General features: G+C 73.4%; 3 protein-coding genes across 6 annotated transcripts; 2 read left to right on the forward strand and 1 right to left on the reverse strand.

Annotated features, from left to right (window-relative positions):
- The first annotated feature begins 264 nt into the window (after positions 1–264).
- On the forward strand, positions 265–4,775 carry IL17RC (interleukin 17 receptor C). 2 transcript variants are annotated; one of them, XM_052777616.1, is made up of 17 exons: positions 265–513; positions 592–613; positions 695–1,053; positions 1,247–1,358; positions 1,427–1,471; positions 1,639–1,793; positions 1,992–2,051; positions 2,217–2,271; positions 2,370–2,554; positions 2,634–2,684; positions 2,768–2,813; positions 2,925–3,037; positions 3,110–3,178; positions 3,248–3,305; positions 3,440–3,535; positions 3,619–3,657; positions 4,130–4,775. In XM_052777616.1, the coding sequence occupies exons 1-17, from the start codon at positions 418–420 to the stop codon at positions 4,753–4,755; spliced, it is 2,187 nt and encodes a 728-aa protein (XP_052633576.1). In that variant the 5' UTR covers positions 265–417; the 3' UTR covers positions 4,756–4,775. The 2 variants fall into 2 exon arrangements, with proteins under 2 accessions (XP_052633576.1, XP_052633577.1); XM_052777617.1 differs by having other exon boundaries at positions 266–513; positions 1,654–1,793.
- A 653-nt stretch (positions 4,776–5,428) lies between these two features.
- CRELD1 (cysteine rich with EGF like domains 1) lies at positions 5,429–8,936 on the forward strand. The gene is made up of 10 exons (XM_052777630.1): positions 5,429–5,665; positions 6,243–6,325; positions 6,417–6,527; positions 6,602–6,693; positions 6,808–6,984; positions 7,114–7,209; positions 7,314–7,397; positions 7,532–7,627; positions 7,710–7,853; positions 7,957–8,936. Exons 1-10 carry the CDS (start codon positions 5,444–5,446, stop codon positions 8,175–8,177), a joined length of 1,326 nt encoding a protein of 441 aa, XP_052633590.1. The 5' UTR covers positions 5,429–5,443; the 3' UTR covers positions 8,178–8,936.
- A 129-nt stretch (positions 8,937–9,065) lies between these two features.
- On the reverse strand, positions 9,066–13,672 carry PRRT3 (proline rich transmembrane protein 3). Of its 3 annotated transcripts, none has more exons than XM_052777615.1 (4): positions 11,653–13,128; positions 11,430–11,575; positions 9,452–10,958; positions 9,066–9,420 (listed from the first exon to the last, which is right to left on the reverse strand). In XM_052777615.1, the coding sequence occupies exons 1-4, from the start codon at positions 12,753–12,755 to the stop codon at positions 9,183–9,185; spliced, it is 2,994 nt and encodes a 997-aa protein (XP_052633575.1). In that variant the 5' UTR covers positions 12,756–13,128; the 3' UTR covers positions 9,066–9,182. The 3 variants fall into 3 exon arrangements, with proteins under 3 accessions (XP_052633575.1, XP_052633574.1, XP_052633573.1); XM_052777614.1 differs by adding an exon at positions 13,642–13,672 and having other exon boundaries at positions 9,418–10,958; positions 11,430–11,570; positions 11,656–12,768; XM_052777613.1 differs by adding an exon at positions 13,642–13,672 and having other exon boundaries at positions 9,418–10,958; positions 11,430–11,570; positions 11,656–12,774.
- Positions 13,673–15,264: the final 1,592 nt, after the last annotated feature.

Genomic DNA, 15,264 nt, shown 5'->3' on the forward strand with positions numbered 1-15,264 from the left:
CCGGGGCAGGGTTGCAGCCTGTCCTGGCACGGCCGCCGCACCGCGTCCCGCAGCCGCTGCCGGCTCCCCGGGGCCGGCCTGGGCACCGTGCCCGGGCCGTGGGGCAGGGGCAGGCCCCGTTCTCCAGCCACGGGGCCTCCCCGGTCCCCGCGGGGGGGGGGGGGGGGGGGGCTGAACCCTCCCGGCGGTGCCGGGGCGCGAAGCCCGAAGCCCGTCGGCGGGTCGGTGCGGGAGCGGGGAGGCCCCACCCCGGGGCGGTCGCCAGCGCCGCGCTAGGACCCGGGTGTCCGGGATCGGAGCAGGAAGCGGGAGCCGGCGGCGGTGGCGGCGGTGGGGCCCGTGGAGCCGGGAAGGGAGAGCGGGGCCGTCGGGAGTGGACGGCGTGGGGCCGGGGCACCCCACGGCCCCGGCCCCGCCATGCGCCCGCCGGGGCAGCTGCTGGTGCTGGTGCTGGCGGCGGCAGGGGCGGTGGGTGGGCGCGGAGCCACCCACGACACCCTGGCCTGCTCCCAGGTGGGTCGGCGTCGCTGGCACGCGGGCCACCGGCCTCCCTGGCACCGCCACCGGCCTCACCCCCGCCTCCCTCCCCAGGGCCTCGCCTGCCGCCTCCTGGGTAAGTGCCGCCGCCGTGGCCCCCCAGCCCACCCGAGGCGCGGGGCCCCACACCCACGGCCGCCTTCCATCTCCCCCCCAGACACCGACGTGCTGTGCGGGATGGAGCCGCCGGGGCCCAGCCACAGGCTGGCCCTGGCTCAGCTGCAGCTGGAGCCGATGCTGCGCTGCACCGCGCCCACGGCCTGCTCGCCCTGCCTGGAGGCACGGCTGCACCTGACCACCGGCACCGGAGAGCCCCGCCGCCCTGCGCCATCGGGCATCCCCGAGGCGGAGGATGGCGGTAAGGGGGGATGGTGGCCAGCGGTGGATGGGACTGCCTCATCCCAGCCCAACGTCACCGGGCTGCTGCTGCTCTCCGGGCACACGTACGCCTCCTCCCGCTGCGTGGCCGTGGAGGTCTGGGCACCCCTGGCCCCCGCGCTGCCTGGCCAACCCCTGGTACGTAGAGGCGGGGTGCCGGGGATGGGTGTCCCCAGCACCGGCAGTCCCCGGGCACTGCAGCATGTGGGGATGTGGGTGCTGGCACCAGCGCATCTCTGTGGTACGGTGGTCCTGTTGCCTGTGCCCCAGGGAGGTGGGTGCTGGTGGTGCCGGTACGTCGTCACAGCGCGGTGGTGGTTTTCCTGCACAGGGCTGGGTGACCTTCCGGTGCTTCGAGGCACCGCTGGGCTCCAAGCTCCACGTCACGGCATACACTAACTCGCATGACCACTGGAGGCTGAGCCAGTGGCAGTGGGTGCCAGGTGAGCCCCCAGCATGCCCCGCCGCGGTGGTCCCCTCCCTTCTGCCCACTGACCCCCTGTTCCCGCAGACTGCTCGTGGCCCGTGGCACAGGCTGCCGTCCCCCAGTGCCAAGGTAGGTGTTGGCATCCCCCAGCTGCAGCAGCGCCGGGACCCCCCCACCTTGGTGTATGTCCCCTGGGGAGAGCTGGGCGGTGAATGCTGGGGAGAGGGTGACCCCCGGGGTGCCGTGCCCTGTGCTGCGGTGCTGAGTGGGTGGTGCTGGGTGCCGGGTGCCCTGAGCTGCCTCCGGTGCAGTGCCCAGGCTGCAGGTCTCCCCGGGGCCGAAGGAGGTGGTCGTGGAGGTGCAGGGGGCCATGGCAGGGCACAGCTACACCCTATGGCTCTACCACAACCAGAGCCACGGCACCAGCGGGCCGGGGCGCGCGGTGACCGCGGTGAGTATGAACCCCTTCCCTGACCCCCCCACCCTCGCCGGGCTCCGGCCGCTGCCCCCTCCCCGTCCCCGGGAAGCCATGTCTGTGTTACAGGCAGGGTGCTGGGAGAGGGTCCCTGGGAGCGGATCCCCCTGGGCTGGGTGACACCAGCGGGGGCAGTTTGCCACCGTGTGACCCACGTCTGGTTGCCGGTGGCAGAGCAGCCCCATGAACTACAGCCTGCCAGCCGACGAGGTGCTGCCCTGCCTCTGCCTGCAGGTGGGTGCCTGGCCAGGCACCGTGGGGGTGGCACAGCTGCCACTAAAGCAGAGGAGCTCTGGGCACCGTGTGTCCCCCTCTGGCATCCTGAGGGGGCTAGCTGGGTCACAGTCGCAGCATGGATACCCCAAATCCTTCTTTTTCTTCTCTCTTTCTCCAACCTAGGTCTGGCCAGAGACCCAGGACCCGCTGCGGGCCACCCTGTGCCCCTTTTCCCACGGTACCCACGGGGCTGGGGTGCGGGGGGGGGGGCCAGGACACAGGGGGACTGGAGGGGACACCACGCGGGGTGACACCCCTCTCCCGGTGCCACTGCAGACGCCGAGGCCTGGGAGCGGCTGTGGGCGCGCAGCCAGCTGATCCTGCATGCTGGGGGGCAGGCGCTGACCTGCTCCCTCTTGGCCCCCTGCGACCTCCCGGCTGAGCTGGTGCCCTGCTGGCAGCCGGCAGCCGCTGGGCCTTGCCAAGCCCTGCCCGGCCTGCAGCAGCCCGCCGTGGGGCAGGTGAGTGGGGCTCTGTGGGGCGTCGGGGACACGGGGGGGAGTGCGGGTGGCACTAACGGAGCATCCCTTCTGCCCACAGGGACTCCACGAGTTTGGGGGGCTGCAGCCACACCCTAACCTCTGCGTGCAGGTAGGACACCCCTCTGCCCCACAGCTGCCCCACGGCTGCCCCATGGGCAGCCCCAGGCACTGCTGATCCGGTCTCTGGGGCAGGTGTGGAGCGACGGGCAGGTCCGGCTGACCCAGTGCTTGCGGGACCGTGAGTACTGCTGGGGTGGGAGGGCAGGGGCAGCCCAGGGGTCTGGCTGGGGGGGTGAGCCCTCCCTGCCCTCCCCTCGCCGCCCCCCCCAGCCCCCTGGCACATCCCCAGGAGCGCTGCCTGGCCGCCCCGATGACCTCCTGCTGCTGGAACGTGAGGGGAACGCCTCGCTGTGCGCCCTGGAGCGGGGCACCTGCACGCCCCTCACCAACTTCACCAGCACGGTAAGGGACAGGGACCCCTGTGTCCCGGCGGCACCGGCGGCACAGCCGGCTCACCCCCTGCCGCCGTTGCAGGGAGCGGGGCGCCCCGGGCTGCTGGAGCAGGAGCTGCGGCAGGACGTGGCAGCAGGGCAGTGCAGGCAGGTCAGTGCGGGCAGCTGGCGGGCAGTGGGCAAGGACCAGGCAGCGTGTGACATGTCCCCATGTCCACAGATCTGGCACGCTGAGAACAGCACCGGGGTCACGCTCTGGGCCTGTCCTCTGCACAAGTGTGAGTGTCCCTGGCTGCACCGGGGCAGAGGGGGGCCAGTGTGGGGCTGAGGGAGGGCCCCCACCCTGTGGAGCCACCGGGGACCCTCGGTGGGTACCGGGGGCCCTCGGTGGATGCTGACCCCTGCTCCGCAGACCTGCGCGCCCACTGGGTGCTGGCGTGGATGGGGGTGCTGCTGGGGGCTGCCTGCCTCCTGCTCCTGCTCCTGCTGAAGAAGGAGGACATGAAAGGTGAGCGGTGCCTCCCTGGGGGCTGTGCCCAGCCCGGGAACCCCCCCCCAGGGACCCTGCCTCACTGCCTGTCCTCCCCACAGGCTGGCTGAAGTCCCTGAGGGCTGACTACGGCTCTGAGGGTGAGCCTGGGGCAAGCCTGGGGTCTGGGGCGGTGAGGGGCAGGGATCGGGGAACAGAGCAGGGGGGGTCCCCATCAGGGCTGGTCTCCACTCGCTTCCCACTATGGCTGCCCCATAGGGTGGGTAGGGGCATAGAGGGACAGAGCAGAGGGTGGGAACCCTATTGGGGGGGGGGGGTCCCCAACCTGCCTCCCACTGTGGCTGTCCCTTAGGGCGGGTAAGGGGGTTGGGGGACTGAGTAGGGGGTGGGTCCCACATCGGCGGTGGTCTCAGCCTGCTTCCTACTGTGGCTGTCCCTTAGCTCAGGTATGGGGGGTGCTGCAGTGGTTGGGGGACAGAGCCAGGGGATGGGATCCTCCATCGTGGGTGGTCCCCCCATCGTAGGTGGTCCCAGCCTGCCTCCCACCCTGGCTGCCCACAGGGTGGGTACAGGGAGCCCAGGGGGGCTTCGGGCACTGACAATATCCCCCAGGCCCGCTGCAAGGCCGGCGGGCGCTGCTGGTGCACGCAATGGAGCCAGTGGCAGAGCGGGCGGCGTGCGCCTTGATGGCAGCCCTGCGCCCGCTGGGGCTGGCAGTGACGGCAGCACCGGGCGGTGGCAGCGGGATAGCAGCATGGGGGCCACTGCCCTGGCTGCACGCCCAGCACCGGCAAGCGCTGCGTGACGGCGACACCGTCATCCTCTTCCTCTCCCCGGCGGCTGTGGCTGCCGCACACCAGTGGGACGCCGGGGCCAGGGCTGTACCGGAGGCTGGGGCTGCTGAATGCGGCCCCGGCCCCCAGCACGGCCCCGGCCCCCAGCACAGCCCCGGCCCTGATGATGTCCCCACTGTAGCACCTTGCGAGGCATTCGCGGCAGCTCTGTCCTGCACCGTGCCGGAGCTGGCGGCGGGCAATGGTCACTATATCGTGGTCCGGCTAGAGGCCTTGGTGCCAGCGGTGCCACCGGCACTGCGGGCAGCCCCTGCCTTTGCACTGCCCAGCGAGACGGGGGGCTTCCTGCGAGCGTTGGCGGGACCGGGTCGGTGGCGGGGCCGGTGGCCGGAGCCGTACGTGGCGGCGGTGGCCGAAGGGCTGCGGCGGTCGGTGGGGGAATAAAGCGGCGACGGTGGCTTTGCTGAGCGTGAGTCCGGCCCTTGTGGTGTGGGGGGTGAATGGGGACTGGGATGGATTGGAGAGGGGTGATGGGGAGGTAAGGGGGGGGTGGGGGCAGGAAGGGGGTCTGGGCTGGTTGGGGGGTGAAGGGGAACTGGACCAGATCAGGAAGGTTGAAGGGGAACTGGGCCAGTTCCGGGGTATGAGGGGAACTGGGCCGGTCTGGGGGGCGGTGGGAGGGAACTGGACCAGTTCAGGAGGGGATGAGGGGGGAACTGGGCAAATCTGGGGGGGGCGAGGGGGACCTGGACGGGTTTGGCTGGAGGGGGGAAGGTGACCTGGATTGGTTTGGCTGGGGGGTGATGGGGAGCGGCCCGGTCGGGTCGGGGCTTGAGGGCCTCGCCCCGGCTGGGCGGGAGCGGGGCCGCTGCGTTCCGGGGAGCCGCCCCCGCTCCGTGCGGGGTCACCGGCCACGGCCCGTCCGCGCTCCGCCCACCCCCGCCGGGTGCCCTTGGCCGCGGCCCCTTTAAGGCGCGGGGAGGCGGGGCCGGGCGGGCCGCGCGGGTTGGCCGGCAGCGGGGGGAGTCGACGTCGTCGACGTCGTCGGCAGCGCGGCCATTGGCGGGGGCGGCGAGCGCTGAGTCAGCGGACGCGGCCCACGTGGTGCGGGCGGGGCGGGGCGGGGCGCAGGATGGGGCCGCGGCGGCGCCTGGCGGCCGCGCTGCTGCCGCTGCCGGCCCGGCGGGGGGGGGGGCCCGGGCTGGGGGGGGCCCTGCTGGGGGCCGCCCTCCTCGGGGGGGTCCTGCTGGCGGCCGTCCGCGCCCACCCGGGCCCGGACCGGGACGGGGAGCGGGAGGGGGACGGGGCCGAGCCCTGCCGAGCTTGCCGCGGCCTCGCTGACAGCTTCAGCAGGGTGCGGGGCGGGGGGGGGGACGGGGGACGGGGGGACACGGCGGGGATGATGGGCGCCGTGGCGTGGGACGCGGGGCGTGGGGAGGGGAGGGAGGGGGCACGGAGGGGTGAGGGGGTCTGGGGCGGGTATGTGGGGCGAGGGGGGGTAGTGACGTGTTGGGGCCCACGGGTGACAGGCGTGGGGGACGCGGCCTGCGGTGCGGGGGGTGGCCCGGCGCAGGGTGACAGGCGAGCAGGGACAAAGGGGATCCTGGGTGGGGGGATGTGGCTGGGGGGGGCCGGGGGGAGCACAGGCTGGGACGGGACGGGGATGATGGACAGGAGGTGACAGGGCCCCGGAGGGGGGAGGTGGCCTGGGGAGACATTGGGGAGGTGGGGGGCACTGCCCGCAGCATCCCTAGGGAGCGGAGGGGGTCCTGGGGGAACACAGCGGCTGGGCTCTGGGGAGGGGAGAGGGTGACAGGTCCCTGGGGTGACTCGTCCCTGGAGGAGGAGGGTGGCACAGCCCAGGGGGGACCCTGCAGCTCATCGGGGCGTCCCGTGCCTGTGCTGCCCCCCCCCCCCCCCCATGTGCCCAGGGCCTGGAGCGGACAGAGCACGAAGGCTTTGGTGGGGGCAACACGGCCTGGGAGGAGGAGAAGCTGGCCAAGTACCAACACAGGTGGGTGCTCCCCAGCTGGGGGTGGGGGGTCTGGCGGGGCCCAGCTGCCCCAGGGGGACACATCCCCATGCTGACCCCCCTGTCCCCACAGTGAGACCCGTCTGCTGGAGGTGCTGGAGGGCGTCTGTGCCCCCTCGGACTTTGCCTGCCACCAGCTGCTGGAGCAGAGCGAGGAGCATGTGGAGCAGTGGTGGTTCCACGAGTGAGTCTGGGGATGGGGACACAGGGGGACAGGGGGATGGCAGGGGGCTGAGCGCCATGTCACCCCCTCCCCAGGCGGCAGCAGCACCCTGACTTCTTCCAATGGCTGTGCATGGACAGGCTGGCACTCTGCTGCCCGCCCGGCACCTACGGCCCCGAGTGCCGGCGTGAGTAGCTGTGGCATGAGCAGGGTGCTGGTGGGGGTGCCCGGGCTGGAGGGGCTCCCCCCGGCACGCTGCCCTCCACCTTGGCTGCCAGCCAGCTGGTCTTTCTCCATGCAGCCTGTGCCGGCGGGCCCCAGCAGCCCTGCAGCGGCAACGGGCGATGCGATGGCGACGGCACGCGGCGCGGGACCGGCCTGTGTGTCTGCAGCCCAGGCTACGGCGGCCCTTTCTGCGCTGAGTGCGGTGATGGCTACTACGAGGCCTCGCGGAACAAGAGCCACCTGGTATGTGCCGGTAGGTAGGGGTCGGGCCTGGTGGAGAGGGGGGCTGTGCAGCCGGGGGGTCTGCCCTGGTGCTGCCCTGGCACCGGGTGCAGGCAGCTCCCCCCTGCCTGCGCCCATGGCTGCTCTCCCCTGCCCACAGAGTGCTACCGGGCGTGCGGGCGCTGCACGGGGCCAGAGGACTCCAGCTGCCTTCGCTGCAAGAGGGGCTGGATGCTGCACGAGCACCGCTGCATCGGTGAGTACCGTGGCGGGACAGGCGGGCAGCAGGCGAGCTCGGGGCTGCGGGGGGCTGTGTCCCGGGAGCCGGGGCTCAGCAGGGCTATGTCCCCTCTCTCTCAGACATCGACGAGTGCGGCACGGAGATGGCGCACTGCCGAGCCAACCAGTTCTGCGTCAACACGGAGGGCTCCTACGAGTGCCGAGGTCAGGTGGAGGTGGGGGGTAGTTCCGTGCGGACGGCTCCCCCCGGCTCGGGGCCATCCCCCCTGGCCTGGGCTGCTGCTGGCTGGGCTGGGAGGGGGTTCCGGTGGCAACCCTGGCTCCTCTCCCCACGGCAGACTGCTCCACGGCCTGCATCGGCTGCATGGGCGCCGGGCCGGCTCGCTGCAAGAAATGCAACAAGGGCTACTGGCGGGATGGAGCCAAGTGCCTGGGTGAGTGCTTCCCATGGGCTGGGGGGTGGCTCTGCCCGCTCCTCGCTGCCCGAGCCCTGCCTGAATCCTGCCTCCCCCCCAGACGTAGACGAGTGTGCCAGCGCCGAGGAGCCGGTGTGCACGGGAGCGCAGGAGGTGTGTGAGAACACGGAGGGCAGCTACCGCTGCATCTGCGCCAGCGGCCACGTCCGGCGGGACGGGCACTGTGTGGAGGACAAACCCCCAGGTACGGCCTGATGTGAGCGGGGGGGGCACGGGCTGCGGGCAGGGGGAGTGACAGGGGGCTCTGCCCGCTCAGCTGTGCTCCCCCCCAACCGCTGTCCTTGCAGATGCCCCGGAGAAGGGTTTTTTTGATGACGTGACGGAGGACGAGGTGGTGGTGCTGCAGCAGATGTTCTTTGGCGTGATGATTTGCGCCCTCGCCACGCTGGCCGCCAAGGGCGACATGGTCTTCACCGCCATCTTCATTGGCGCCGTGGCCGCCATGGCCGGCTACTGGCTCTCCGACCGCAGTGACCGCGTCCTTGACGGCTTCATGAAAGGCAGATAGCTCTGGGGCTGCCGCGTGCGGGCTGGGGGCGCAGGCTCGGCCTGGGGTGCGGGTTACCCCCCCCCAGCAGGGGCTGGCTGCCAAGACCGGATCTTGTGCGCGGTGCTTGCATGCGTCCCCCAGACCCCCGTTAGGATAGGGTCTCGCTCCCCCCCTGCAGAATGAGCCGGGGGTACCTGATTCCCGGGGGCTCCCACACAGCCCTCTCCGGCTGGGGTGGTGATGCCAGGCAGCGCGGCACCGTGGCGGGGGGGGCACAGCATGCTGCCCCAGCCCCTCGTGCGCTGGAGGAGAAGCCTGGCACAGTGGCAGGTGGGAAGGCGTGGAGGCAGGTCAGGGGGTGCTCTGGCACCGCCGGGTGCCGGGGCGGTGATGCTGGCGGAGCTCTGCCCCGCTGCCTGCCCGGCGAGCGTCGCCAGGGCTGGCGGCTGCCGGCCCTGTGGGACCTTATGCCCCCCCCCGTGAGATGGTTCCCTGTGGGGCAGTGGGGGACTGGGTCCCCCCTCTGCCCCCAGCTGTAGGGCTGGGAGAGCTGCCCCCCCCCCCCGCCCCATCCCTGGGCAGAGCCCATCTCTCCCCTCCTGGGCTGGGGGCTCCTGCAGGGCAGGGGGTCAGGGGCCGCTCGCGGGTTGCCATGCCAGCGGGGGGGCCCTGCCAGATGCATGAGCGTGGCCGTTGCATTTGTCCGTGGTTTGTCCGTCGGGGTGTGCCCATCTGTCCGTGTGTCCATATCTCAGGAAATAAAGCTCTGCACACCCAGCTCGGCTGCTCGGGCCGGGGGGGCCGGGGGTGCTGCTGCCCACCGCTGCCTCTGCACGCCAACGGGGCCGCCTCCTCCCAACATAAACTTTTTATTTCTCTGGTTTGGCACAAATGGAGCTGGCCCAGCCCAGCTCCCCCCTCCTACCCCATCCTGCAGGGGCGCAGGATCAGACCCCCGGCCCCCCACGCTGGGCTCGTCCCCCTGTGCTCCCCAGTCTCTGCCCGTCCTCCCGTCTCCCCGGCTCAGAGCTCGATGGTGTCGCTGGAGAGGCTGCGGGTGTCCGCCGCCTTGCCGAGGGCCGGGAAGCCGCGGGGGCCCTCGCGCTCCCATGGGGGGGGCACGGCAGGCACCAGGAGGGGGGCCCGGCTGGGCGCCTCGTCCAGGGGCAGGCTGTCGGGCGAGGACAGCCCATGGCGCCAGGGGTTCCAGCTGATCTTCAGCGAGCTGCTCTCCAGCGAGCTGGCCGAGGCGGGTGACGGTGATGGTGACGCTGCCGGGGGGCTGCCGGGGGCCAGGCAGGTCTGTCAGCGAGCTGCAGCGTGCCATGCACCCCAAGCCGGGGGTCTCGGCGGGGGCCGGGGAGTCATGCAGCGAGGCGCCGGAACCACGGCGGGGTCGGCCGAAGAGGCCGTCGTGCAGGAGGTGCCGGCGGCAGAGCGCCTGGTCGATGCTGCGGCGCAGGTCGATGGGGGACGGCGGGCGGAAGGCCAGCTCTCCCAGCGAGGGGGACGAGCCCTGCTCGAAGGCGGCGCAGGAGCGGGCAGCCACCGCGTTGGGGCACTTGGGGCTGAGCCCCGGCATCCTGGCGGTGCCGGCGGCAGCCGCCCAGGCCTCGTTGCTGTCCTTGAGCGCCCGCAGGGGCAGCTGCTCGGCCGGGTTGCGAATGAGGCTCTTGGAGATGTCGTTGGCGGGTGCCCGCTCCGGGCCGGTGCCGCCGGTGCCGCCGGTGCCGCCGCTGGCCCAGTCGTAGCAGTTGTTGGGGTACTCGGGCGCCTCGGCTTTGCGGCCGGCGCAGAAGTACCGCAGCGCTTTGGCCCAGCAGGAGTGGCTGGCAGGGCTCCGGCGACGACACTGGCAGCACAGCGGCTCGGCGGCGGCCACCAGCAGTGCCAGCGCCGTGCCCAGCTCGCCGACCCGCAGCCAGAGCTGTGCTGCCCAGCCGGGCCGGGAGAAGCGCCCGGGGGGGCCCAGGACCCCCCGCAGCCACAAAGCGCTGTAGAGCTGCAGCCCGCAGACCGGCAGCCCCGCCACCGCCGCCGCCAGCAGCGCCCGGGCCCCCTGCCGCAGCCCCGGCTCCCCGCCACCCCCCGGTCCCTCCCGGGGTGCCCGCAGCACCCGCCAGCACCCCCAGAGCCCCCCCAGCAGCAGCAGGGCCCCGGCCCCGCAGCCCAGCGCCTGCAGCCCCAGACCGGTCGCAGGGCCCAGCCGGAGCGGGAGCAGGTCGGCGGCCCCCAGCACCGCGCTCTGCAGGGCAGCGGCAGCCCCCAGCGCCGGCAGCCCCCGGAGCCGAGCCGGCAGCAGCCGGAGCTGGGCCAGGCGCTGGAGCCGCTGGAGCAGGAGGGCGAAGGCGCCGAGCAACAGAGGGAAGGGGACGGTGCTGAGCAGCAGCAGGGCCCGGGGGGGCAGGCGGCCCCAAGCCCCGTAGGGGTCCAGCAGCAGGAAGGTTGCCCGCAGCAGGCAGGCGGCCAGCAGCAGCCCATGGGCCCCTAAAACGTGGGGCAGATGGGGGGGACGGAGGGCAGCCGCCCCCGCCAGCCCGGCCAGGCAGCCCAGCGCCAGCAGCAGAAAGATGGCGGCCACCCCATAGACGTGGGCCTCCCAGGCAAAGCCCAGCTGGCGTCGCAGCTCGGCCCAGCGCAGTCCCGTCCCGTTGGCCCCCGGTGCCGGGGGGGGGCGGCTGGGCTGCAGCTGCGGCGTGGATGGCTGCCGGGGGGCTGGCTGTGGCGTCCCCCCCGCCTGCTGCCACGTGGCAGAGGGGGCCGTGGTGCCGTGGGCGGGGGGCTGCGTCCCTCGGGCATCTGCAGGCGGGAAGGAGGGCGACGGTCAGTGGGGAGTGGGGGGCTCGGCGGCACCCGGCCCCTGCCTGCAACCCGCACTGGGATGCACCAGCCGTGGCACCCCGGCACTGCAGGAAGGGGTGCCCGGTGCTGGCCGGGGCTGTGCCCACTGGCACCTCCCGGCGGTCTCTGGCAGGACCTGCGGTGCCAGAGGGGGTGCCACGGTGCCAGGGGGTGGCACGGCACCGGTCACGTCCCCGACACCCCCGGGGGAAGCGCCCACCCGCCGGGCACTTAACACTAATCCCTGTGGGCAGGAGTAGATTAGGTCCGTCGCCGGGCACAATCCTGATTGAAGGTGTCACCACGTCCCGGCTGGGCGGCCCAAGATAGCTGCCATCCTCCCCCCCCCCCCCCCCAGCCCTGATGCCCCGGGGATGGGCTCCCACTGCATCTGCAGAATGGATGGGCTTGGAAGCAGCCCTGCATCACCTGAGTGCCTGGTCCCAGGCGTCCCTGTGGCAGGATGCGCTGTCGGCCGTGAGGAGGCCTCGGTGGCGTTTGGGGCGCTCATGGGGCCCACAGCGCCCCGGACCCGCTGTGGGGAGCCGACATCCTCCTCGGGCAGCAGCCCTGCGAGAGAGGGCAGAGCCGGGCACTGGCATCCACGGGGGCTCGGTCCCTGCCGAGGGGTCCTGCACACCACGCCGGCTCCTACCTGTGCTGGGGGGGGGCCATGCTGGAGGCAGGTGGTGGTGCGGGGCTGGTGCTGAGGGCAGACCCCGGGGCGGGCCGGGGTCCCTGCTGCCCCGTTGGCCCGGGGTCCGTGCGAGGGGCTGCGTCCCCAGGGCTGGCAGCGGCGTGGCTGAGCGGGGCCCTCCGGGTGCTGCGCTGGTGGGCCGGGAGCACCCGGGTCCAGGGCTCAGCCAGCCCCCAGGATGGGGCTGTGGGGGGCAGCTGTGGGGCAGAGCTGGGCAGAGCCAGGGAGGGGCTGGGGGTCCCCCCCAGGTCCCCTTGTCTGCCCACTGGCTGTGCGGAGCTGGGGCTGGCGTGGGGACCCTGGGCTGGCCCTGTGCTCGTGGGATGGGGGACGGGGACCGTGCCCAGTGGGACAGGCTGGCTGTTGGCTGGAGCGAGCTGTGTGCCCAGGGCCGCCGTGGATCCCCCCAGCACTGGCTGTCCCCCTGCGTGGGTGTCTGCTGTCCCCGTCCCTGTCCCCACTGCCAGCATGGGGGTCAGGGCAATGGTGGACACAGTCGGCCGAGGGCTGAGGGTGCCGGCTGGCCCGGCAGCACTCTGCCCTGCCCAGGGCAGCCCCGGAGAGCCCGGCCCCGTGTCTGTCGGCATCTCGGGGCCCGGTGTCCCCAATGCAGAGCCATGGGGCAGCCAGGTCCCCCCCCACGGGCTGTCCTGGCCTTCAGCCTCGTGTCTTTGCCAGGCAACGAGCGGCTCCTCCGCCACAGCTGGGGCTGCGCCGCCGTTCCACCAGGACCCGGTGCCAGCGCCTGCCACGGTGGTTTCCGTCTCCAGGGATGCCCCGGTGGCATCCCCGGCCTGCAGCGGTGGGGACCAGCGCACGAGGCTGCCGCCCCCCCAGCGCTCGCTCCCAGGGACCCCGGCGCCGCTCGGCTCCCCTGATGCTTCCCAGGCAGGGGATGGGCCCGGCCGCTGCTGTCCCCAGGCAGGGCTATGCAGGGGGTCCCTGTCCCGCTGCAGGGTCCCACCTGGGGACAGCCCCGCCGACAGCGTCCCCCGGGCCCCGGCGGGGACCCCGGTGGCCAGGAGCAGCCCCCAGGTGATAAGCCGTGCTGTAGCCATGGTGAGCACCCAGCTGGCCCTGCGGGGATGGGGGGGTCGGTGAGCCAGGACCTGTGGCGACTGCCCGGGGGGGGGGCTCACGCCACCGGCCCTGGGGCTGCCGTGCCCACGGCAACCCACTGCCCCGGGGACAGAGCCAGCGGCCGGGCTGGCCCTGCTCGGGCTGGCCCTGGGCCCTGTCCCCAGCTGTCCCTGCCCCCAGCGTCCCTGCTGCCAGTGGCCCCATTCCCAGTCTTCCCATTCCCAGTGTCCCCGGTGCTGGCAGTCCCCATCCCGGTGTCCCTGTCGCTGGTGCCCCCAGTGCTGGCGGTCCCCATCCCGGTGTCCCCGGTGCTGGTGGTCCTTGGTGCCTAGTGGTCCCTACCCCCGGCATCCCCGGTGTCCCCCTCCCCGGTGGCCCCTCCCGGGTGCTCCATCCCCGGTGCCCCTCCCGGTGTCCCCGCTGCCGGCGGCCCCGCTCCGGCGCGCACCGTTCACCTTGGCGCGTCCCCGGCTGCATCCCCGCGGGGATGCCCGGCCCGGCGGGCCCCGCCGCCGCCGCACACGCGGCTCAGCCCCGCCGGGCCGGGGCCGGGGCCGGGGCCGGGGCCGGGGCCGGGGCCGGGGCCGGGACCGCCCGGCTGCGGCGGCGGCCCCGCCGTGCGGGTGCGGGAGCCGGCGGCGGGGCGCTGCGGGGCCGGGCCGCGGCCGGTGCGGGACCAGAGCGGGGCCGGTGCGGCCGCCGCATTCCGCGGACCCCGCCTGCAGCGCGCCGGGCCGACCCCGCTGCTCGGGGCTCGGTGCCCGGTGCCCGGTGCCCTGGCCGCGGTGCGGCCAGCCCCCTCCCGCCGCCCGCCGCAGCCCGGGAGGCCCCGGTGCCGGTGCCGGCCGCAGCCCCCCCGCTGACCTGCCGGTGCCGGTGCCGGTGCCGGTGCCGGTGCCGGTGCCGGTGCCGGTGCGGGCGGGCGGGCCGGGCTCTGCGGCGGAGCGGGCGGCGGCGGCGGCGGCAGCCGGTCACGCGCCGCCCCGAGCCGCGGGCACCCGCGCGGGAACCCGCCCGGCACCGGGAGGGGGGGGGCGGGGGGGGCCGCGGGGCGCCCGGGCACGGCTGGGGCCGCCGTGCGGGGACGGGACCCGTGGGGCCGGGCACAGGGGCGGGGCGGGTCCCGTGGGGCTCAGCTGGGGTGGGCTCCCCTCGGGCAGCTTCCCCCGTGGGGCGGGTCTCCCGTGGACATGGTCTCGTGGGGCACCAGGGGAGGTCCCCACGGGGCAGGAGGCAGCAGAGGGGATGCTGTCTGTGGGGCAGGCAGGGCAGGCAGGCCCTCCTGGGAGCAGGCAGCCCCCGGCACGGGGCTGTTGCCGAGGCCAGTCCCACCGCGGCCATGGGGCAGGTGGGGTGGGCTGCGGGCACCCCACCGGCAGGGTCCCCGGGAAGGTCCGTGGGTGGCCCTGGCACCCTCCTGCCCCACGCCTGCCCCACACCTCCCACCTGCCCTGCACGGGGCATGCAGCACCTTGGCAGCCACTGGGCTACTGGCCCCTGCCAAGGCGCAGGTAATTAGCTAATCGGCTAATTGTCCCGCTGGAGAGCTTCTGGCCCTGCCAGGGCTTCGGCTGGCATTGGCACGGCCGCAGCGCCACAAAGTCACGCTGGCTCAGGGCTCTGCCCCACACGGTGGTGCACCCCGGCTCCCTGCCTGCACCCCAGATCCCTGCCTGCACCCCGGCTCCCTCAGGCAGTACCTGAGCCGCCGCAGCCTTGGCAAACCCCTGTCACCACCATTGCTCTCCCCTCACCCAGGCCATCGGGAACATGTGGCACTTCTGGTCCCCACGGCAGCACAGTGCTGGCAGCAGCACACAGTGCCCCAGTCCTGCTTCCCTGCCACCTCTCCATCCCCAGGGCACCGTGCCCAGGCTGGGCTCACCGTGGGAGCATGGGGCATTTCTGGGCCCTGGTCCACCCCTCTTTGCTGCTGGGCTGGGTGCAGGCAGCGGGGCCGGGGAGGCCGCAGCAGCCAGCTGAGCACAGGGGCTGGGGAATTTGGGCAATGCCGGCACGCCAGCCCCCACAAAGCGGGCAGGGCAGGCAGCTAATCCAGGGATTAACGCTGGGGAGGCTGCACGAGGGGGGAAGAGCCGGGCAGCACCAGAGCCCAGCAGGGCAGCCGGCAGGACTGCACCGTGGCAGGCACTGCCAGCACTGGGCACCACCACAGCTGGCCGGTCTCAGGCTGTGGATGGGGTGGCCACGGTGCCGAGCGTGCAGCAGGGCTGTGGGGAGGGAGCCGGCTGTGCCCCATATACTGCAGTTGTTGGTGTGCCTTTAGCACAAGGCATGGGTGCAGCAGCCACCTCCATGTCCCCGGTGCCGTCAGCAGTTTACTCCTCTGCCAAGTGACTCACTGGCAGATGAAAAGGTAAGCATCCCGCTCCGTGCTGCCGCAGCGGCTGCCTGCCTGCGCAGCTGGGGACACTGGGCAGAGGATGTGACCTGTGGCCTCACACCCCTGCGGCCACCTGGGTTCCA

Source organism: Harpia harpyja, chromosome Z (genome assembly GCF_026419915.1).
Source record: "Harpia harpyja isolate bHarHar1 chromosome Z, bHarHar1 primary haplotype, whole genome shotgun sequence".
Classification (NCBI taxonomy): domain Eukaryota; kingdom Metazoa; phylum Chordata; class Aves; order Accipitriformes; family Accipitridae; genus Harpia; species Harpia harpyja.